Source organism: Mytilus trossulus, chromosome 4, assembly GCF_036588685.1.
Source record: "Mytilus trossulus isolate FHL-02 chromosome 4, PNRI_Mtr1.1.1.hap1, whole genome shotgun sequence".
In the NCBI taxonomy this organism is placed as follows: domain Eukaryota; kingdom Metazoa; phylum Mollusca; class Bivalvia; order Mytilida; family Mytilidae; genus Mytilus; species Mytilus trossulus.
Window position 1 is genome coordinate 10,424,626 of NC_086376.1, and position 25,202 is coordinate 10,449,827.

General features: G+C 31.7%; 1 protein-coding gene across 1 annotated transcript; it reads right to left on the reverse strand.

Moving 5' to 3' along the window:
• Positions 1–706: 706 nt before the first annotated feature.
• Positions 707–17,676, reverse strand: LOC134714637 (dual specificity protein phosphatase 2-like). The gene is made up of 4 exons (XM_063576045.1): positions 17,168–17,676; positions 8,662–8,774; positions 6,671–6,890; positions 707–1,807 (listed from the first exon to the last, which is right to left on the reverse strand). The coding sequence occupies exons 1-4, from the start codon at positions 17,547–17,549 to the stop codon at positions 1,437–1,439; spliced, it is 1,086 nt and encodes a 361-aa protein (XP_063432115.1). The 5' UTR covers positions 17,550–17,676; the 3' UTR covers positions 707–1,436.
• Between the last annotated feature and the right edge of the window lie 7,526 nt (positions 17,677–25,202).

Genomic DNA, 25,202 nt, shown 5'->3' on the forward strand with positions numbered 1-25,202 from the left:
GTAATGTTGTAACTACAATGACATTAGTATACACATGATTGTAATGGTGTAACTACAATTACATTAGTATACACATTGTAATGATGTAACTACAATGACATTAGTATACACATGATTGTAATGGTGTGACTACAAAGACATTAGTATACACATTGTAATGATGTAACTACAATGACATTAGTATACACATGATTGTAATGGTGTAACTACAATGACATTAGTATACACATTGTAATGATGTAACTACAAAGACATTAGTATACACATTGTAATGATGTAACTACAATGACATTATATATAATAAGAATACACTGTAATGATATTAATTGAATTGAATTAATTTTCATGAAATGAATAGTATGTTAACTGCACAAGTAAATAAAACTTTAGTAATAAATACCTTTTGCATTAAATATGGGAATTACAAAAACAATGCACAATAATACATATTTTTTTGGCATATTTATAAAATACTCAATAACCGGTATGTTTTGAAATAAAGTTTGTATACAAATGTATTTTACCTGAAGATACACAAATAATGTATAAATAAACATATCAACATCCGTAAACACTAAATAAACAAACAAAAAATGACAAAAAATTATTGTAAACAGTTTGATTGTAGATCTTTTTAGGTGAGTTTCATTAATATAAAAATACATTTAAGTAATAATAATATCTTTTCTAGGTGGATTTCTTTCTCAGTTTTTTTTTTTAAATGTTGTTTAACAATTTGTAACAATTCATTTTTAAGTGGAAAAAATCCCTCAATTTGAAAAATTATATTTTGATTAAAATGATTTTTACCAATATGATTCACAAAAATGTAAACATAAACTTAAATCTATATATATATAAAGACTCAATATAATTTTTGATATAATAAAGTATTTTCTTTTACACTGTCATGTTTTACCAGTTACCAACTATATATAGTATATATAATGAGAATAAGATTGTTATCAACAAATATAAAATTAAAAGCCTTTAAAATTGTATGTACATTACACTCCTCACCTTAAAATTGACTCCATTTTATCTTTATTTCTAAAGTTATATTTTCTGAAAATTAACTATATACTCATCTGACCTCAGAGTGTGACAGAGTGCAGCAGGTTTGTATTTCTTATCAAATATGTTGTGTCAAAGTCATAATAAATTTTAACCCACAATCCCTGAATTTCAATCTAGAGAAAATAAAGATTCAGGTATTAAAATAATAGAAAATAATAATAAAAAAAAATGTAAATTTCTCCCATGGAGCCCATTCTTTTAAGAGGAGGATGCAAATATACATACAAAATTGATTGGCCTTTAGATAAACTGTTTAATCAGAAACAAAAATACAACAAGTTATGGTTACTAGATAACAGAGGATGCTCTTTATCACATGATCTGCCACCAACAGAACATTAATCTACAAATTTGGTTGGTTAACTGGGTAGTAACAGAGGTGTGGTAGGTGACGTGATGGAACCAGACATGGTAAACTCAAACCCTGTGTGTGAGCATGAGTCAGAGCTGCTTATATCACGGGACGAGTCCATAGAACTAGCCATGGAGATATCTGAAGAAGATGTACTCAAACTGATAGACGAATCAAGTTCCTTTTCAAATTGCTCTAACTGTCGCATAAAGTTTAAACTGGGTGAGATCATGCTCCTCTTTGATCGTACGTGTTCAAACGCAGCTTCTAATCTTATTTTGGCGGTAAACATCAGATAGGCAAGGCATATGGTGACAGATCGACTAACCCCAGCTCGACAGTGAACCAATACTCTTCCACCTTTACCTTTTACATCATCTGTAATAGACAAATTCAAATTCAGACGCAACTTTTCAAAATGTTTCTTTTTTTTATATTGAAATGATATTGTATCAGGTATTTGGACAGCCAAAAATGTTATTTTGTGATATATATATATATTTCATGTACAATGTATTTGTTTAGAATAAGATAAATCCATAAAAATGTCCATATTAAATCTGCCATAATTTATTTGTTTGATTCCTGTAACAAGGTTGAGCCAAGCAAATTATAATTCTTTTGATATCATTTGCTTATATTTATCTAACAAGTTGAACTACAAACTCTTAGTAACTGCTCACAAGTTATCCCCCCTAGTACAAGTATTCACTAAACATGAAATTAATGATCAGAGGATGTGGAAACATATCACTAACAATAGCATGCTCACATAAAGCTTTGGCCATTATGTTAAAAGAAAATGTAAACTGAAAGGTGATAATTAAAGAATGCATGATTCGTAACGTAGTTCCTGAGAAAAATGTGTCATACATCCCAATTGTATGTAAGAATATATAAGTATTTGGTAAATTTAGGAAGCTGATAAGTGCATGAAAACTCAGCACAGGGTGTACAATGGTGTAACATCGATACAAATTTCATTGTTTTGATTTCATTGTTCTGATTTCATTGTTCTTGTTAAAATATGACAATATTTCAATTGATGTGACGGCAGACTAATAGTGAGAGGATAAACAGTATACTGACTTCTTTGAAGTTGTAAGTGCCGATATGTTTTAAAGCATGAAAAATTGATTAAGTTGTTAAAAGAATCTTAAAATTTGTCATACTTGTCTTATTCTAAAATGAATAATTGTCTTCTAAAAACCTTTAAGGAATGACTATTTTCTGTTTATGAAAATATCACATAAACTAGAGGCTGTGTCGCTCACATTGGTCTATGTTCATATTTGGTCAGGGTGATGTGTTTCTAGATCTTACTATACTGAACATTCTTGCTACTTACAGTTTTCTCTACCTATAATAAACTTGGCCCTTTAATTACAGAGGAATTTTAAAAATTTACAAAAATTTACCAAATTAATGAAACTTGTTAAAAATTGACTTTAAAGGACAATGACTCCTTAAGGGGTCAATTGACAATTTTGGTTATGTTGTCTTATTTGTAGATCTTACTTTGCTGAATATTATAGCTGTTTACTGTTTATCTCTATCTATAATAATATTCAAGATAATAACTAAATCTGCAAAGTTTCCTTAAAATTACTTATTCGTGGGCAGCAACCCAAGAAGGAATTGTACGATTTGTCTGAAAATTACAGGGCAGATAGATCTTGACCTAATAAACAATTCAGATGTCATATTTGCTCTAAATGCTTTGGTTTCAAAGATATAAGTTAAAATCTACATTTTACCCTATGTTCTATTTTTAGCCATGGTGGCCATCTTGGTTGGTTGGCCAGGTCATCGGACACATTTTTTAAACTAAATACCCCATTGATGATTATGGCAAAGTTTGGTAAGATTTGGCCCAGTAGTTACAGAGGAGAAGATTTTTGTAAAAGTGAATGATGACGGACGACAGATGCCAAGTGATGAGAAAAGCTCACTTGGCCCTTTGGGGCAGGTGAGCTAAAAATGTAGTGCACTCTTAATAACTTGCAAAAGCATGTTATTTCAAAGTATGCACCACATTTTTTAATTTATTTGGAATTGATGTATAAACCAGATGCTCTGCAGGGCGCAGCTTTATACGACCACAGAGGTTGAACCAAGTATGGACACAACATTCAAGCTGGATTCAGCTCTAAATTTGGATTGTGATTAAATAGTTGACACAGCATAGGTTTCTGACACAGAATGAATGTGTTCTAATGAAGTTAAAAATTATGTTTTGTCTTTGAGCTAGGATTTATATTTCACTATGCTGTTGAATATAAATCCTCTCAAAAAAATGTTTAAAGAAATTTTCTTTTTATTTATGAAATCTGAACTGAGAAAAATTGAACCCCCCCCCCCACTCCCCACTCCCCAACTCATTTTTTTTTTCACATCCCCCTTTCCCTTATTCCAAAACTGATCTCAATTTAAATTTCTAATGGAGTTTGCATCAATAATTACTCATTTAAATACATCATAAAATATTAAGATGTAAAAAAAGTGCTTGTTATCACTGAATGGTAAAGATTGTTTTAATTTATCAGTTGGTAGTAAAAGTGAATATACATTGTATATTGTATAAAACAATGATTTAAGTTGATTCAACTACTATTCTGGACAAAGAAAAATAACTCCAATCAAAAAAAATCTTGCTATTGCACAATATTGTGCAATTAGATATTTCTTGCTATTGCGCAATACTGTGCAATTGAAAAGACTTGCTATTGCACAATATTGTGCAATTGAAGATTTCTTGTTATTGCGCAATACTGTGCAATGGAAAATTTCTTGTTATTGGAGATTTCTTGCTATTGCTGAATACTGTGCAATTGAAAATTTCTTGCTATTGCACAATACTAAATATATAATAATTTTGGATCCTGATTTGGACCAACTTGAAAACTGGGCCCATAATCAAAAATCTAAGTACATGTTCAGATTCAGCATATCAAAGAAGCCCAAGAATTCAATTTTTGTTTAAATCATACTTAGTTTAATTTTGGACCCTTTGGACTTTAATGTAGACCAATTTGAAAACTGGACCAAAAATTAAGAATCTACATACACATTTAGATTTGGCATATCAAAGAACCCCAATTATTTAATTTTTGATAAAATCAAACAAGTTTTAATTTTGAACCCTTTGGGCCCCTTTAAGCTTAATTCTAAACCGTGGGGACCAAAACTCCTAGAAATCCCAACCTTCCTTTTTTGGTCATAAACCTTGTGTTAAAATTTCATAGATTTCTATTTACTTAAAATAAAGTTATGGTGCCAAAACCAAGAAAAATGCTTATTTGGGCCCCTTTTTGGCCCCTAATTCCTAAACTGTTTGGACCTTAACTCCCAAAAATCAATCCCAATCTTTCTTCTGTGGTTATAGACCTTGTGTTTAAATTTCATTGAATTCTATTTACTCATACTATAGTTATTGTGCGAAAACCAAGAATAATGCTTATTTGGGCCCTCTTTTTTGGCCCCTAATTCCTAATCTGTTGAAACAATAACTCCCAAAATCAATCCCAACCCTTCTTTTGTGGTCATAAACCTTGTGTCAAAATTTCATAGATAACCATTTACTGAAACTAAAGTTATAGTGCGAAAATCAAGAAAATGCTTATTTGGGCCCTTTTTGGCCCCTAATTCCTAAATTGTTAGGATCAAAACTCCCAAAATCAATCCCAACCTTCCTTTTGTGGTCATAAACCTTGTGTTAAAATTTCATAGATTTCTATTCACTTTTACTTAAGTTAGAGTGCGAAAACTACGACGACGCCAACATGATTCCAATATACAACCTAAAAAATTTTTGCGGCCGTATAAAAATATTACAGTTGTTCCTTACACATGTTATAACTTAATTCTAAATTCCATTTTAAGCCGGAGTAAATCATGAAAAAACATTGATGACATCACGGTCACATGACAAAATTATGTCTATGAGCTGATAGACAAAACATTGACAGTCAATCAGAAGACGTGTTACATCCAAAATTAAATTATTAAATAATAATGACTGAATGGTATGTTATGACACAAACATGTTTGCACTTGTTGCTAAAACAAATTATGTTAAAGAAACAACTTGAAACAACTTGCAGCATTATAGGGACTCAATGAGTAAATATTCATTTAATGTTGTCTGACAACAACTTGCAGCAATGAGCATTATAAGGGTTCAATGAGATTAAATATTCATTTAATGTTGTCTGACAACAACTTGCAGCATTATAAGGATTCAATGAGAGTAAACATTCATGTAATGTTGTCTGACAACTGCAGCATTATAAGGATTCAATGAGAGTAAACATTCATTTAATGTTGTCTGACAACAACTTGCAGCATTATAAGGATTCAATGAGAGTAAATATTCATGTAATGTAGTCTGACAACAACTTGCAGCATTATAAGGATTAAATGAGAGTAACTTGCAGCATTATAAGGATCAAATGAGAGTAAATATTCATTTAATGTTGTCTGACAACAGCTTGCAGCAATGAGCATTATAAGGATTCAATGAGATTAAATATTCATTTAATATTGTCTGACAACAACTTGCAGCATTATAAGGATTCAATGAGAGTAAATATTCATTTATTGTTGTCTGACAACAACTTGCAGCATTGTAAGGATTCAATGACAGTAAACATTCATTTAATGTTGTCTGACAACAACTTGCAGCATTATAAGGATTCAATGAGAGTAAATAATCATTTATTGTTGTCTGACAACAACTTGCAGCATTATAAGGATTAAATGAGAGTAATTTGCAGCATTATAAGGATCAAATGAGAGTAAATATTCATTTATTGTTGTCTGACAACAACTTGCAGCATTGTAAGGATTCAATGACAGTATACATTCATTTCATGTTGCTGACAACAAAGAAAATATTTGTGTCAATTATTTTTTATTATAGCACAAATCGTGTAAATAAATAACTTCACAGTTAGTACTGTCACTGACTTTATTCATTGGATACCAACTTTTTATGGTTTTTGTGGGTACAGTTGAATCATGAATTTAAATGTTCGATGAATTATAAATTCTTCCATCAGGTTATATGCAGACTTTAGCAAAACAACAAAATCATGTAGCCATGAAGTTTTCTGTAATCCATGAAAATTGGTACCCACAAAAAATAAATGAATCCATGTAGTATTTGCCCTTTAACAAGTATCTACCAATAAAAGCAATAGCACAAGTTTACAGTTTTTGCCCTTTAACAAGTATACCTACCAATGAAAGCAATAGCACTGTCGAACCAGGATGATAAATCAGCTGAGTCATTATCATCCACTGGTATAGTCATATACTCATACATGTCCTCAAAACAATTCTTACAGCTCTTCGATACATTCATCAGTGAGGTTATACCCAGTCTCTGTAGAATGTCTAACTGGGATGCATGCTGGAAATTACCAAGATAGAGATGAGGTAGTATTTCAACTGGTTGGTCCTGAAATACAACAAAAATATTCAATGTACATGTACCTACCATTTACATTTACATAGTTGTATTTTTTTTAGATTTTTTTCCTCTCTAATGTTGTTAGTTCGTTTGATATTCTTGTAAATGACCTTTTACTGACTGTCTACAGTCATTGTGTTACATATTTTATAATTATATCTTATTCAGACTCTAACCTTAACATTTAAACATTGTAGAGCAAAAGTATATATGCCCTTTACATTTTAGTATTAATAAACTGATATTTTTGTTCAAAACATGAGAACCATTCATCTAAATTATTTCTGTACAAATGTATATTATAACTTTATACCATATGTGTACCATATCTTAATTTAAATTCTGGTTTTCATAAATATCCTTGTAAATTTAGTTAGTCTGTGCAATTGTTTGATATACATTGTATATATAAATCTGTCTCTCAGAAGTGTACCCCATATCTTTTTCTTATTCATATAAATACATCGTAATTCAGACATCTTTGTATGTGTTGTCATGGAGATGCTGAGTTGAAGGAGACACATATATAATTATAATAGCCAAATCACACCAAGGGTTGGTTATGGTTATGTTGAATGTTTATTCCTTAACTTCCAGCTTCAAATATTTCATGCATGTTTATGAAATTATGACATTCGATTGTCCCGGACTTACCTTTTATAAAGTAAGATCATTGCTGATCTATTTAACTGTAAAAATACGAAATCACATATAGAAATGTTTTGATTAGATTTGTGAGGTTAAATCTCAATATTTTTGCCCTGTACTTTTTTATGTATATAATGTTCTTTTCATTGGTACATTGTATTCCTAATTTCCTATTCCTCTTCTATTATGGTCATGATTAACTAACTAAGAAGAAAATACCCATTTGTGTATTGCTAAAACTAAGTTTTTTCAAGTCCTTATAAACATGATAAATATGCATCAAATACATGCTACTTGACTGACAAACAATCTATCATGATCTATTAAATAATTTACTCTTGGGAGTAATAATGCATTCATGTAACATGGTGACAACAGACAGTGGCTAATATTGACTTAGAAGCAGTGGAGGATCCATAGGTACAATCAATGCATTTGAATAGATACTATTGGTTGGACCCCCCCCCCTCTTTTTTTTAAAGTTTGGATCCACCCATGGGATACAGTCAATAAGATTTTGGTATGGTTCAAATAGCTGTATCCCTCTTCTTATGGTGCGATTCACTGTGTGACAAGGGACAGTGGTGTATACTTACTGTGATCCAGTCAATAACTCTTTGGTCTGGTTTGTGACAAGGGACAGTGGTGTATACTTACTGTGATCCAGTCAATAACTCTTTGGTCTGGTTTGTGACAAGGGACAGTGGTGTATACTTACTGTGATCCAGTCAATAACTCTTTGGTCTGGTTTGTGACAAGGGACAGTCATGACAGTGGTGTATACTTACTGTGATCCAGTCAATAACTCTTTGGTCTGGTTTGTGACAAGGGACAGAGGTGTATACTTACTGTGATCCAGTCAATAACTCTTTGGTCTGGTTTGTGACAAGGGACAGTGGTGTATACTTACTGTGATCCAGTCAATAACTCTTTGGTCTGGTTTGTGACAAGGGACAGTGGTGTATACTTACTGTGATCCAGTCAATAACTCTTTGGTCTGGTTTGTGACAAGGGACAGTCATGACAGTGGTGTATACTTACTGTGATCCAGTCAATAACTCTTTGGTCTGGTTTGTGACAAGGGACAGTCATGACAGTGGTGTATACTTACTGTGATCCAGTCAATAACTCTTTGGTCTGGTTTCAATGAATGTGATGTTTGGAAAGAATGAGATTGTCCCACACAGAGTTGTGGAGATAGCTTTTGGAAATCACAAAATCCACCTGAAACAATAAAACCAAAGTTAAACCTGTGAATTTGATTATTTTCTGAATTATTTACCTTATGTTTTTTTACTATAACTTTTGCTAAGCTAAGTTTGTGAAAGTCTTAATCAGATAGTAGATAGCAATGACAAAAATTACCAAAAGACATTTCATAGGTTAACAAAGATGGTCATGTAGACTTCAACCCTAGACAGCTGACTATACCACATGTACAATTTGTCAAGTTCTAAAAATAGTCTCAAGCTGTGAATATGTATATAAAATAAAATCTGAAATTAACACCAAATTCTCAAATAACAAATTTATTAAAACCTTATGATATGACTTCAGACAACTACTGACAAAATAACAGACATGGTTAAATGTATACTTGTATAATGTTTATTATAGCACAGTGATACAAGTACTACTTTAACATATATTTTATACACATCCTCCCACTCTTTCTTAAAAATCAATTTTACCTTTATGCCCACTTCATTGTTTCCATTTGATAACAGGGAAATTATAAATAAAGTTACTCTTATTTGAAAGAGTGGTTAAAAAGGAAAATTTGCCACCCACATTTAATTCAAAGTATTTAAAATCAAATTTATTACAACATTAAATTAATGTCAACGATGGCTGTATATATTTTGGTTGACCATGGAGGACAGCTGTACGATTTCCAATACAGCATCATTCTAGCGATCTGTCATAGGATGATCCCCCACGTTTTTGATTAGCCTTGATTTTTTATCAATAACTACAATGCATAGAATGTGTAGGAGGATGTTTACTCCTGGTATAAATAGATTGTAACTCATTTCCTCTGTTTGTTTACAGATAAGTGCAGGTGGTTCTGCACCAATCAGTCACATGATAAAACCACAAAATATACATACATGTATGTAAAGCCTATCACCACTAGACATCAATGTTCAAAGAGTGTTTCTAGATTAAGAAAATAATTATCCCACAGAAGTGTTCTACTATTACATTGTAACAGTATGTCAGAACAACATGGTATATGAATGAACACTAAGTGGAACATAGTCATAGCCTATGTTATCATTCAATAAAGCAGCATGTCTGATTTTTATATAAATTGTATTATACAATCTGGTTCCATTAATAAATGTTACAGTCTGGTACCTTAAGTTTATATATATAAATGAGCAGATTTTATCAACATTAATTTAGACCATTTCTTGTCCTATGCATTGCTTTTTTTCTTCTTATGAATTTAACAAGAAATTGTTATATGTCAATATTAAAGGCTTCCAATAAATTAAAATGAACAAGAACTGTGTACTTGTAAGCTATGAGAAGATTCTGAAGATGGGGTCAAGGCCTAAAAAAATAATATATATGTTTCCTATTGCATCTTTTTAAAAATAGGGTGATAGGTAGGGATTTTTTTTATTTTACATTCTTTTTTACATTGAGTCTATGGGTGATACATTCTGACTTGTAACTGTGCTTATTGAAAAATGAAAAAAAACCTTTAGGGTAGGCTATTTTCTTAGCTTAAAAAGAAGAGAGAGTATATGGTAATAGGAAACACATTATATTTTTTTTATCTAGCCCAACTTATAATTTCATGTAGGATCTTTGCTTCTGTATGTCACTCTAAATCAAATGCACTAAGAGAATTGTTGATAGCCACAATTTGTCTATGCTTATGATCTATTTATAACTTGACAAATGGCATGGACACTTAAAACCCATTTGTTGACCTCTACAATGTACGTACAATGATATAAATGTAAGGTTTTAGGGCTGATCCATCTCCACCTACTATCAAAATGTCTTAAAAGATCTATCCCACACTCATATATCCAATATAGTGAAAGTCACAGTCCTATTTGTGCAAATATTCCTTATTATTATTGTTAAAATAATTTAAGTACACGAATTTGCATCATCTATATATAATACATGTACTAAAAATATGTGACATTTACAGAAGGGTGTGGGTATGTATTTTGATAATGTTTGGATCATATATAACAGAACATATATTACAAAACACAATAGTAATGAAAATCCACTGTCTAAATATAGACATGTCAAATATGTTCGGGAAGGAGTGGGTATTTATTTAGATAATGTTTGATTACATATATATATATATACATCACATTCATCTGAAGTGCTATTTAGGACACATACAGTTATAAAAATATCTGTAACAGTCTAAAAATAGAAATGTTAACCAATATTGAAAGAAACATAAGGAAGGTGTGACTGTTTAATTAATTGTACAAATATACATGTTTTGTGAAACATAAATACATGTACATAGTACATATAACATGACCATAAAAATGCATTTAAAATCAAGACCTCAAATTTCTGGTTACTGATTAAGCCAAGGCAAAAAAAAAATTCTATAAAATTTAAGTCCCAAAATAGCAATAAATATGACAGTAATTAAGGGCAACTAGAATATTTGTTTCAAGAGAGACAGATATATTTCAGCATTGTTATTACAGATTTTCCAGAGGAACTTGGAAAATGGTTTGAAGGAACAACTTCAAATGTATATGTAAATGTACATGTGCGATATGGAATATGGTGAAAAGTACAGTTAGAAATGTTTAGGTTACATCTTAATAGGGCAGCAACCAATCAACAAACAATAAAGAAAAAGACAACCAATGCATGGTCTGTATGACAAAGATACCTGACTTGATAGGAGAATGAGAGCTATAGAAGGTGTTGCAGAGCTGATTTGAAGAGGTTCATCATGTAATGACTATAGGTCTACAGTGTATGTACATTGTACATGTACAAATGTAGGTGCCACTAGATGGTTTTAAAATGGGTTCAAACTTCAAAGATGTAAAGCTGTATACACTGAAATATCTTTCTGTAGGATTCACTTTATAAATATAGCTGTTTCTCAGACCATGCCTCTTTTGGGAACATATATGATATTCATATGATCTCTGTGTTTCATCTCATAGAGACAACTCTTTGGAATGTAACCAGTGTAGAAAAATATGGTACTGCCTAAATTTTAATATTTATATTGGGAGGTCCACAAATGGAGGTAAGGGTACATTGTAGTATAGAATTTAGGATAAGTTTAAAATCTTAGCAGTGCAGCGAGAAACTCCCTCACTCGGAGGCATTATTATCTTCAGCTGGCCCCTAAACAAATATATATACTAGTTCAGTGATAATGAACGCCATACTAAATTTCAAATTGTACACAAGAAACTAAAATTAAAAATAATACAAGACTAACAAAGGCCAGAGATCTCAACCCTCCCCCTATGATACCTCTACTAGCCAATGTAGAAAAGTAAACGCATAACAATACGCACATTAAAATTCAGTTCAAGAGAAGTCCGAGTCTGATGTCAGAAGATGTGTATGTACATGTATATATGTAACATGGATGCAACTTTTTAAATTTCAATTTGAAGTACATGTAAAATATGTACCTCATGAATTTTAAACAAGGAGAAAAGTGGCATGGACAATCTGAACATGGCTGAATCAATATTTCAAAATGTATAAATAATTTTACAATCAAAACATGTTCAGTGATTGTCGTTTGTTGGTGTGGTTCATATGTGTTTCTTTTTTTTTTATATATTGTACTAGACTTTTGGTTCATGTTTGACAGGAAAACCACTTAAGTACAATGTACATGTAACAAGAAATTATTTGAATACTGGAAAATTGATCAGAAATATGATGAAAACTAACCCAACTAAATAAAGTCAGCTATACATCCATAGCTTAAAGGTTAATTTCACTTGCACTATCATTTCAGATAGAACTAACTTAGTAACTAACACCCCTTATACATGTAGCCATGTGCATGGCTAAACCTATTTAGTTGGGTTTGTTTTCATCATAAATTTCTCATAAATTTTCCAGAATTCAAAATTATTCCAGACTCATATAATTCAATTGTTTAGTCTTTAAAGCTTGCTGAATATATGTGTTTGGTGTGAGCCAAAACTCAGTGTTGAAGGTCATACTTTGACCTATAATTGTTTGATGATAGTTGTCTCATTGGCACCTACATGTATACTACATTTGTACATCTTCTTATTAATATCATATTAATATTGTATGTATAATATTTAAAATGAAGTTAGATTGACAAATGTTTTGTACATGTACATGTATATTTTGTACTGAGCACATTCATCATTATTTTTTAACAAAAGTTTGAAAATTTACTTAATTTTATTTCATTTTCTTAATCTATTTTATCAAGGAGATTGAAATGATAAATAATGTAGCATTAAAAATACATCTTCAAACTGCTGGACTCACCATGGACAAAACCATGATGAGCCCTGGACTGGAGGACTAGTAAAAAATGTACTTTTCTAATAAATACCTGGTGAGAACCCTGAGATATATCAAAGATAAAGTTAATGTGATCAGGGCAAACAAACAAAATTCATAATCTACATGAAAGTACAAAAATGTACATGTACATGTATGTGTACTTGATATACTATTATATTCATGTACATTTTTTGTACATGTTACTGTCCACATGACATGACAATTACCCCCAAACTCAATCCAAGCCTTACTTTTGTGATATGGAACCTTGTGGTACAATGTCAGAGAGATCTATACACTTACACACAAGAAACTACAAAAATGCTTGTTTTTGGTCCCTCTTATAATCCTGGTACATGTACAATGTACCTTTGATAACTATTTGACCCTTAATTCCTTAAGTATTGGCACCATAACCCCCAAAATGGATCCAAACCTTCTGATTGTGGTATTAGACAATGTGGTATAATTCCAGAGCAATTAAAATACTTATACACAAATTATTATCTTGAAAGTAAAAAAATACTAGTTTTGGACCCCTTTTGGGCCCTAATTCCTAAACGGTTGGAACCATCATCCCCAAAATCAATCCCAACCTTTCCTTTGTGGTATTTCATCTTATTAAATTTCATAGAGATCCATTCACTTAAAAACTAAAGTAATTGTCCGGAAACTAAATTTGTCTTCGAAACGACGACATCATATACAAATGTACCATTACACGATCCCAAAAATTTTATTGCAGTTGTATAAAAACAAAAGTAACAGCAATCAGATAATTTGCTACAAATTTGACAAAAATTAAATGTTTATCCCATTAATATTGATTTTTTTTTAAATTTGTGACCAGTTGATGTTTAATCTAAAGAAATGAAAAAACAAGAGGCTGTCACAACGACAGCAAACCGGATTTATTAACATTTATTTGTGTCCTGGCAATATCACAAGAACAATTACTTACATGTATGAATGGTGAAAGTGAAAATAGTCAATATCAAATTTTACCTCCATTTTGTAGTTAGTATCAACATATCAAAATTTGAAAAGCTTGGATTGAATGGTTCATGAGTAAATGCAACAACGTGAATGGAAACGCCATTAAACGATCTTTCAAGAACCATAACTCCTGAACGGTAAAAGTCAAAATCGTCATTATTGAACTTGACCTCCATTTTGTCATCATGATCAGTAACAACATAGAAAAATTTCAAAAGCTTTGGTTGAACGGTTCATGAGAAAATGCACGGACACGACTGGAAACACCATTTGTCTATATTTCAAGAACCATAACTCCTGAACTGTAAAAGTCAAAATTGTCATTTTTGAACTTGACCTCCATTTTGTCATCAGTAACAATATATTAAAATTTGGGAAGCTTTGGTAGAACAGTTCATGCGTTAATGCACGGACACAACTGGAAACTCCATTTTTCAATCTTTCAAGAACCATAACTCCTGAACGGTAAAAGTCAAAATTGCCATTATTGAACTTGACCTTCATTTAGTTGTCAGTAACAACATATTAAAATTTTAAAAGCTTTGGTTGAACGGTTCATGAGTTAATGCACGGACAACATTTGATTGCCGCCCGCCCGCCGTACATCCCCAAATCAATAAACGACAGTCACAAAAATCTGGTTAATAACTTAGAGCCTGAAATTTCTAATGAATTGAATAGCCTTAGGGTGGAGAGGAACACTTTCACTTGTATAGTAAGTCACAATTAAAGTCTATAAAATTTAAATTTTGTTCTATAACTTATAGAACAAAATGTAAATATATTCAATGTATGCAAGCTGTCAACTACATGTACACATGTACATGTACATTTTACAGGCTGTATACAGAACTATTAAAAGTACTTTAAATATTTAACTCTTATAACTAATACACACAAGTTAAATATAAGCTGAAAATTATTAATCAATTATTATATTTCTAGACTCTTTTCCATACATGTTAAATGTCACTTTTGGAAAACTGCACACTTTTATAATTTCATAATTCATTATACAAAAGGAACCACTTTCTTAATTTTGAATCCCTTCTGACACAATGCAATAAGTTTCCATGTAGAGGGTAAAAAGGGATAAGTAAACACTGCATGCATAGTCCAGTGATATTGTTTGACTTAAATTACTGGAGAATAAAGGCTTTTTCCACTGGAGAACAATCCCAATTTGAAAAAAAATGGCTTAAAATTATCCCCCAAAAGACAACTTTTTTTGCCAACAGTGCAGTCTCAGTAGTAATTGTGCATGAATACAAACTAAAAAACACCATTTAAACATTTTTCATGCCTAAAATAACTACTTGTGGTGCAGATTTGAGGGTCTATTTATGTACAATCACTGACAATTAGGTGTCTTATTTTAAATAAGGGTTTACCTCTTAAAAGGGGGTCTGCTACATAATGTAATTGAAGTTCCAGTCAAATTCATCGTTTATTATAAATTTCCCAGTTTGGTGGAAATTACGCATATTTTCCAAATAAAAACATAGAGGTAGTTTTGAAAAAAGCCAACAATATCACTATGATCTCCAGGTGCGGGAATTTCTTGCTACATTGAAGACCTGTTGGTGACCTTCTGCTGTTGTTTTTTTCTATGGTTGGGTTGTTGTCTCTTTGATATATTCCCCATTTTAATTCTCAATTTTATGTTCAACTATTAATCATGATAATTCAAATATTATTAACTGTAACAATGTTTTAAAGTTGATATGTGAATTGATGTACATTTCTACTAATAAGTATTTGGTTTGTCACTGTCTTGTATATGTAATTTAAATAATTTTCATCCTTATATATACATGTAAATGTGCATTTGAAATACACAGGTAAAAGGTAAGTTTTATTCAACATGTGAAGGTGTTTACCATTGTTTATATTATCCAGGGAAAATCATGTGAATCTAGTTTCATTCATTCATGCTTACATGGCCTAAAGGTAAATTCCTAGGTAATTAATTTCACATGTAAACATAAAATGTAGTAATTTTGAATGAACCATTTACTATATATGCCATTGGCCAGTTTGATGAATACTTTCAGTCATTATAATTTTTACTCTGATTTCATGGCTCACTTGTATGTTGATACATGTTACTGAATGTCAGAATGTACTGATTTCTTTATCTTTCAAGTTAATTCTAGATCTAAACTCCATGTAATTCCTTTTAATTTCTATATATGTAATATACAATGTATATGCAAGGTCAACATAAGACTCGTCCATGATTAGGATATATACATTTGTAATAAACATTTGAATACACTTTCAGAAACTGTACATGTTCAGGGGGATTTTTTATTGATCCTGAAAATATACTTAACATCAATTATTGTACATTGTATACACACATGTACACTATGCATGTACTTGTACCTACTAATATAGGGACGGAGGGGTCCTAATCCTGCAAAATCCCAGGCTTAAAAACATGAAACCCAGAGATCCTGAATTTAAATTCTTACATCCCGAAATTTGAAAAAGATTTTCTGGATCCTGAAAGTGATAGGATATATCCCCAAATTCTGAGCTTAAAAACACCTGATCTCTATGTCCCGAAAAGATCCTGCCTCCTCTTCTGAATGGCTACTGTATATTAAGAAGAAGCATATTAAAATATTTCCTTTTCATTAAATAAAATTAATCATTTTTTATTTAATCTTTTTTTTCTAGTTTTATGAGACAGAATGAAATAATATTGAAATAACAAAAAAATACATGTAATGGCAAAATATGCATTGTTCATGTATAACGGCCCCATGTACAATATGATCAAGCCAAACATATATATGTACAATAACAAAAAGTCTAGTTTACATCTACAGGTGTTTGAAATTAATTCAAAGCTGACCTAGCATGGAACCAGAGACAACCACATATAATACAATTATTTGTAGTATATGTCTCTGATGGAACTAATACACATATATTAAGATACATTTTCTACATACATGTATGATATAAATTTGGTTCCAGAGTGAGACTGACCTTCTGAAATCTGTAAATCAAAACTATATTAAAAAATATAAACGTATGAACTTCACCTTTTATATGTACAAAAAGATTAATAATCATTTACAAACCTTTAAGATAACATATATCACCAGGATCAATTTTATCAACTAACTGTTGTCTTAAACTCTTCAGAACTGAGTATAAATTAGAATCTTTCGATGCTGAGGTTAAGTCACACGTGTCTCCGTCATACACAATTATTTTCCTGAATATACCACTTTCTAACTGTTTTCTTTTAACTTCACATGGTACTATATTTTCTAACGCTACAAATCCACCAGATCTCCGCTTTACTATGGGTGGGCAATGGACATTTTCTGAATGAACTATGTGATTCTCGTTGTAAGACATGAATGAACGGCTGTCCAAGATCAAAGTGCATTCTGGTTGGCTTTTTATATGGTTTACCAGTTCTTCTGGTTCCACAGAGTTCGCAGGAATGTTATCCATTAAGAAAACTTGGCAGCTGATGAATATACTATCGCGAGAACATAGTATTTCGTTGTGTATTTGCCTAAAGTTTGTGTTTCGTTGTGGCCATTCACACGACTGTATATGTTTATGAATGATAGTAACTTCCGGGCTGTCACATGACTTCTCATTCATAAATTATTTTACACATTTGTGTTTGCGCGTAGAATATAGTTCCATTATCGATTGACTTCTGGCATATGGAAATAATCTGATTGGCTACACAGTTATGAAAATCTTCAGAAAGAGGAACGGACTCTGGCTTTACCTCTAAGATTCATGAAGGGTTGGGATCTTGATTAAAATCCCATCTTTATACAATTTGTCACACAGTCAAAAGTGTAGTTGTAAACTGATAACAAAATAACTTTATAAATATATCATGCTTTTTCAAAAATAGAATAAAAGGTTGTGCAACATTGTCAGATTTTGTAAAGAAGTATGCAAGGAAACCCCATTTTTGAATAATAAAAAGAAAACTACACAATAGAATTTAGGCAGCTTTTATTGTTAGCCCAGGTCCCTTGAAATTTTGGTCAAAAATTGGTATAACAGGGAAACTTTTATCATTAGTAAAATCAAATGTGAAATCATGTGTACAAATTTGCGGTTTTTATGGTCTTTTATTCAGAGCACTTCACTAGTACAGTTCAATGACTTAATGTAAGGTGGAGAACTCTCTCCAATTATTTTTTCATTTTACGTGAACGATTTTAAAATGAAATTTTTAAGTAACGGTAATGTACCGTATGAAGTACAGGAATTGGATTTATTTTTGCTTATACATGCTGACGTTATGATACTATTTTCTGATTCTATAAAAGGCTTACAAGGTATGTTAGACACACTTGTATTGTACTCAAAAATGGGGTTTAACTGTGAACAATGCTTAAACTAATATTATGGTATTTAGATGATTTAAATGGTGGTAATGTGCGGGTTGAAGAAAAGTGGCATTTTGATGGTAATGTTATTGAAATTGTTGACGAATTTTGTTATTTAGCTTTACTGTTGAATTATTACTGACGGAACATTTTTAAAAACAAAAAAAAAAACAATTAGCTGAATAAGACAGGAAGGCTGTATTTGCCCCCTCAAATAAAAAATATCATCCTTATATTTGAATGTTTTCACATACCTTAATTTGTTTGATACATACATAAGTAGCATTTTTTGCTATGGCAGTGAGATATGGGGCTTTCAAAGCTCCGAATATTGAAAAAGTTCAGATAGATCATTTTGCAATTCTTTTTTAGGTGTCTAACACCCTTTCCATTTATTTGTTCAGGGCTAACCAGTTACCAATATTCCTCTTCCACTGGATAATTTACATTTATCCGCTTGACAAAAGAATTTATGAAAGAAGTCCATCTATAGGTCAATAGATTGCCATTTGTATTTGTATTAACGATAAAATAGCTGTTATGATAAAAAAAAAAAAAAAAAAAAAAGTATATGAATAGACTACAAAAATGAAATAAGGATTTTTAAAAGAGATTTTTTTTTTGTATTTTCAAAAACTTGTATATTGGTGGTTGTCTTGCGATTTTATAATTGAAAGTGTTGAGAACAATGTGTTAAGCATTGGGCGGCTAGATCTGTTTGAATGGGAGATATATTTCCAGTAGTATTCACTCTGTACAATTATAAAGTTGCCTCAGTAGTGGTCTGCAGAAACCAACGAAAACATAGCTTTTTCCTTGACTGTATCCAGACATTGTCCTTTAAAAGAAGCGATAAGGGTCATACAACCCATAACATCAAAACATTGCAAATTATTTTAACCGATTTTCGACGAAATCGTATAGACACACGTGATAAAGTAAGTCAAATATTATTTCAAATTAATTATTCAGGAAATTCAGGTTTTATTTTATCAAATGTCCATAGTTTATTATTTTAAGAGAGAAAAACTTTGCTGGTTTGCTTGTTTTAAACAGAACAACTCAAAAGGACACGATAGCTGTCAAATTCATGTTCACCGATTTGACTAAAATTCTTATATTTGATTTATAACCATGTAGAACATTTATCGAAAAGTCTCAGTAATATAAACAATTAACAGGGCATGGGCTAGATAATATGTAGAGTTGTTTCGTGTATAATTTATAGTTTTAACGCATTCTTATTAACCATCGAGTTGACCTCCGATAAACTCCGATGGTCATATAAGCGATACAAGTTATCAAGAATGAGATACTACCACTGTTATTAAAAACTCATCAATAGTAACATACTCTAGAATCTATTTGTTTTGCCCAACCTATGGACATTGTGTTTTTTCGGTCTGTGCGTCTATTCGTCCTTCTGTACTGTCCGTCTGTCGCACTTCAGGTTAAAGTTTTTGGTCAAAGTAAGTTTTGCTAAAGTTAAAGTCCAATCGACTTGAAACTAGGCACACATGTTCCCTATGATATGATTATTCTAATTTAAATGCCAAATTAGAGTTTTAAAATACGGAAAAAAATAAACATATAATTCTGGTATATGTACTAATGCTGTCTAATCACTGGGTGAAAACAAATGTATTTTTACAATTTTTTTGTATACTGAGATTTTCTTTCTCTGCCGGGTGTTTTTGTCATTGATTAAGTGATTCCATTGGTGACTTCTACTCTTTTTGTTTGCAAATCTCACGGCAGATGGGGAAAACAAAAGAGCATTCGGTGGAATTAAACAAATATATTGTGCTTACAAGGGGTATTTGCCAAAAAATACCGGTTGATAGGTGAAACAAATCCCCTTAACGGATCTGGAACTCTGTTTTAACCTCCGAGCCGGTATGTTTGGCAAATACCACTTGTAAGCATGATATATTTGTATAGAATTTCATCAATATGCTCTGGATACACTTTTGATCATAAACAATTGGCAGTGTCTGCGCGTACCCGCATGCGGGTACGAATAGTCAAATTGCCGTTCTAGACTGCGGCGTACCCCCATCCGGTTTTCTAATAAAATGCCATCGAATCGGGAATGAAACGTGAAATATATACGAAACTTATCGATCATATGGGGATTTCGTGTAGAACGAGTGAAGAATATGAAAAATTAATATTTTCAAATTGTATTCATCAAATAATGATACATTATAAACATTGCAAAATTAAATGCACAATGATGGAAAATAAAACTGTACAGAAAAGAAAAGAAAAAAGTAAAATAGAACTACTACTGAAATTAAAGGCTTGAGTTTATAAATTAAAGAAGCAAGTTATAATATCAATTTAAACCAATTTTAAAAGATTCATGTAACTAATTAAGATTTGGAACAAATTTTACATATCAAATATGATTGTTTTGGCACAGATTTCAACCCGGCTGCACATTTCAAATATTTCCAGCCTATACGTTCACGTTTTATTATTCATTATTATACTTGCTTCTTTAAAATTTTAATGTTTATAAACTCGAGCATTAATTTTAGTGGTTTTATAAATTTTAAAATTTTAGTTTCTGTTTTACATTTTACTAAAAGATTATTTGAAAATATCATATGGGTATATTTTTCATTTATAAAAAAAATATTCTTTAAATTTGCATTAAAATTTTAGAATAGTATTATTAATTTCTTTCATGTTTTTCTTTTACATGGACTGTACAGTTTCATTTTCTATCATTGTGCATTTAATTTTGCAATGTTTATTATGTATCATTATTTAATAAATACAATTTGAAAATATTATTTTTCATACTCTTCACTCGTTCTACACGATATCCCCATATTATCGATAATTTCCGTAGATATTTCACGTTTTATACCCGATCCAATGGCATTTTATTAGAAAACCGGATGTGGGTACGCGCAGCTTAGAAAGGCAATTTAACTTTTCGTACCCGCATGCGGGTACGCGCAGACACTGCCTAAACAATTTCTGTCAAATTTCCATCAAATTTCACGAAAACTTCTCTATAATTGTTTGATGTGTTTTATCATTTAATTTTTCCATTTGATTAGGGACTTTCCGTTTTGAATTTTCCTCAGAGTTCAGTATTTTTGGGACATTACTTTTCACATACTGAACTCCGCCGACAGAATTTAGGATCGATACAAACGTATGTTATAGACTCGACAAGAATGCAAACCACATACAAATCTCAACAGACAATGAATTGCTTTATAAACAAAAGAAAAGGGAGTAGAATTAACAGTAGATTCAGACTTTGACAGAACACATATATAAGATACCATTTGGTTGACAAGTAAGAAGAATTACAAGGCCGATGTTATTTTAATCACTGTTCCGGTTTTTTTTTGAAGAATCACATTCAAGGCCGATGTTATTTTAATCACTGTTCCCTTTTTTGAAGAATTACAAGGCCGATGTTATTTTGATCAGTTCCCTTTTTAGCTCACCTAGCCCAAAGGGCCCAGTGAGCTTTTCTCATCACTAGGCGTCCGTCGTCCGTCGTCGTCCTTCGTTCGTCGTCCGTAAACTTTTACAAAAATCTTCTCCTCAGAAACTACAGGGCCAAATTTAACCAAACTTAGCCACAATCATCATTTGGGTATCTTATTTAAAAATTGTGTCTGGTGACCGGGCATACCAACCAAGATGGCCACCATGGCTAAAAATAGAACATAGGGGGTAAAATGCAGTTTTTGGTTTATAACTCAAAAACCAAAGCATTTAGAGCAAATCTCATAAGGGTAAAATTGTTTATCAGGTCAAGATCTATCTGCACTGAAATGCTCAAATGAAGCAGATAACCTGTTGTTAGGTTGCTGCCCCTGAATTGGTAATTTTAAGGAAATTTTGCTGTTTTGTGTTATTATCTTGAATATAATTATAGATAGTAATAAACTGTAATTAACAAAAATGTTCAGCAAAGTAAGATCTACAAATAAGTCAACATGACCAAAATGGTCAATTGACCCCCTAAGGAGTTATTGCACTTTAAAGTAAATTTTTAACAATTTTTCGTAAATCTTAGTAATCTTTTAGAAAAATCTTCTCCTCTGAAACTAATGGGACAAATTAAATCAAATTTAGCCACAATCATCATTTGGGTATTTAGTTTTAAAATTGTGACTGGCATACCAACCAAGATGGCCGCCACAGCTAAAAATATAACATATGGGTAAAATGCAGTTTTTGGCTTATAACTCAAAAACCAAAGCGTTTAGAGCAAATCTGACAAAGGGGTAAAATTGTTTATCATGTCAAGATCTATCTGCCCTTAAATTTTCAGATGAATCACACAACCCGTTGTTAGGTTGCTGTCCCTAATTTGGTAATTTTAAGGAAATAAGTCAACATGACCAAAATGGTCAATTGACCCCCTAGGGAGTTATTGCCCTTTTTAGTCAATTTTTTACAATTTTTCATAAAATTTGTAAATTTTCACTAACATTTTCCACTGAATCTATTGGGCCAAGTTCATTATAGATAGAGATAATTGTAAGCAGCAAGAATGTTTAGAAAAATAAGATCTACATACACATCCCCATCACCAAAACACAATTTTGTCATAAATCCATCTGTGCCTTTGTTTTTTGAAGAATTACAGGGCCGATGTTATTTTAATCAGTTCCCTTTTTTTGAAGAATTACAAGACCGATGTTATTTTAATCACTGTTCTCTTTTTTTTAATCGACAAAACTCAACTGAGCTACGCGCCTGACTCTTCTGTTCGGATGACGGAACCACGGGGGGGGGGGTCTCTTCCTATATAAAGGTATATACATATGTGCCGCTGGAATGGGTCCCTTTTTTGATCCGTCAAATATATCAATGGGGTGCAATTTTACCGAGGAAATATATCAATAGGTAGTAATTGACCGATTGTGATATATCAATGGGTCATAAATATATGAATGGGTTATGATTTCGCTGTGAAATATATGTATAGGTAGGGATTTCACAATTATTCAATATATGAATGGGGGCGTTTTTAAATTCCCAGCGGCACACCTGTACCCAAAATCCCATGTTGAGACCCCGGAACATGCAAATTCACTGTGGTAATCTGGATAAAACTCGTAGTATTCGCTGGTAAATTATGCATGAGGACAAACCCAAAATATTGGATCAAATATCAAACAGGCATTAGGTATGAAATGTCTTTGAAAATCAAACTATTATGTTTATTTATTAATGAAATGCACATTTATACCCCTGGGGGTTGAAGGCATATACAAACAATACAATACAATATACACAATAGAAAAATTAACATATTAAACATCATATATAAAGTGGTAAAACAGTAATATTTATGCAGGCGTTGTGTCCACCCTGGACTATACTAATAGGGAAATAGGTGTTTATACAACCAATACTTTCTAGCAAGGACGTATACGTCCTTGTTTCTAGTATGAAATTAGAAATACCCCCCCCCCCCCCCCCCCCCCCATCAAAAACAAGAAAGAAAGTAAACAGTAAATTCAAAACTAAATAGGTAGCAAAAGTTATTACAAATGTGTATAGACATCTAGAAGAACTACTTTTTGTGGGTACGACGTCATGAATTACAAGTAGCTATATATGGGAACATGTGTAGGAGTTTCAATTTGGCAAAGGTGTAAGAAATATTATAATTCATATATGTGTGTCACAAAATCAGTTCCCAGACATTAAATACCCACAGATTATAATTTTAGGTCTTATGGGGTATTACAAAGCGATTTAGATATCAGCAATGAAACAATTACGAGGGCTAATTAACCTACAGAACTTTTAAATTTGCCAAATCACGTCGTATACTTTTAATATAATTGATTTCATTCAACTATATATAATTTTAACTATTTAAAGTAAAGGTTATTAGATAGACGATATTTCAACTCATTAAATTACATTGCAGACTATTAACTATAGACAGTTCAAGTTTCAACAGCATGTTATCTACAGCAACCGGCACACCGTGACGGGCGCGCGCTCTATCCATCATACAGCAACTTTATGCAATTTATTGAATCAACTATAATTATGGGTACACAAAGTGTAGAATATAGAAAATACTTGTACAGGTGCTGCTGTCTATTAAAAAAATGTAAAAAGGAAACATTGGTGTGGGAACTATCAAAAAGTCAAACTGGTGAAAACTTCTTGTTCTTCTTGTTCTTGTCCTTGTTCCTCTTTTTGTTGTTGTTGTTGTTCTTTTCCCTCTTTTCCAACACCTTTACTATTGTGTTAAAATCTATCAAGTTATCAAACAGAGTTGCCTTACGGAAAACTATATATGAACCTCTGCTTCTGGCTTCCATCAATAAGATTTTGTACTGAACATTTCCAGGTAACGGATTGTTTTCACATGACGGTCTGGTTTGTTGTCTACAGAGAAAAAAATCAGAAATAAAGCCGCTGATGCGTCTACACTTCAGAGAGGTCGCCTCTCTCAGGCTCCTCGAAGAGTGAGACCGCAAGTGGCAGATGTATTTTCACTTTAGAAAGTGTACAATCATAATGATTTCATACAAACGTTGCCCCTAAAACAACAATCATGATAGAGACACCATCTTGAAGTTGTTGAAATGCATGCTATTAGTACTCTCAGGCCATGATTTATATTCGATCAAATACACAAACGAAATCACAAGGAAATCTGCTTACCATATGAAATCCTAGGATTACTACGCAATTGTTATATCATCTATCAATTGTGCTGTTATAATTATAGGAAACTGTA

Excerpts from the sequence above, each read along its gene's own strand:
- LOC134714637 (XM_063576045.1), bottom strand. The coding sequence starts at position 17,549 with ATGGATAACATTCCTGCGAACTCTGTGGAACCAGAAGAACTGGTAAAC. Across the intron at positions 8,775-17,167 it reads TGATATATGTTATCTTAAAG|GTGGATTTTGTGATTTCCAA; the intron begins GTTTGTAAATGA and ends TTATTGTTTCAG. Across the intron at positions 1,808-6,670 it reads CAGTGCTATTGCTTTCATTG|ATGATGTAAAAGGTAAAGGT; the intron begins GTAGGTATACTT and ends TGTCTATTACAG.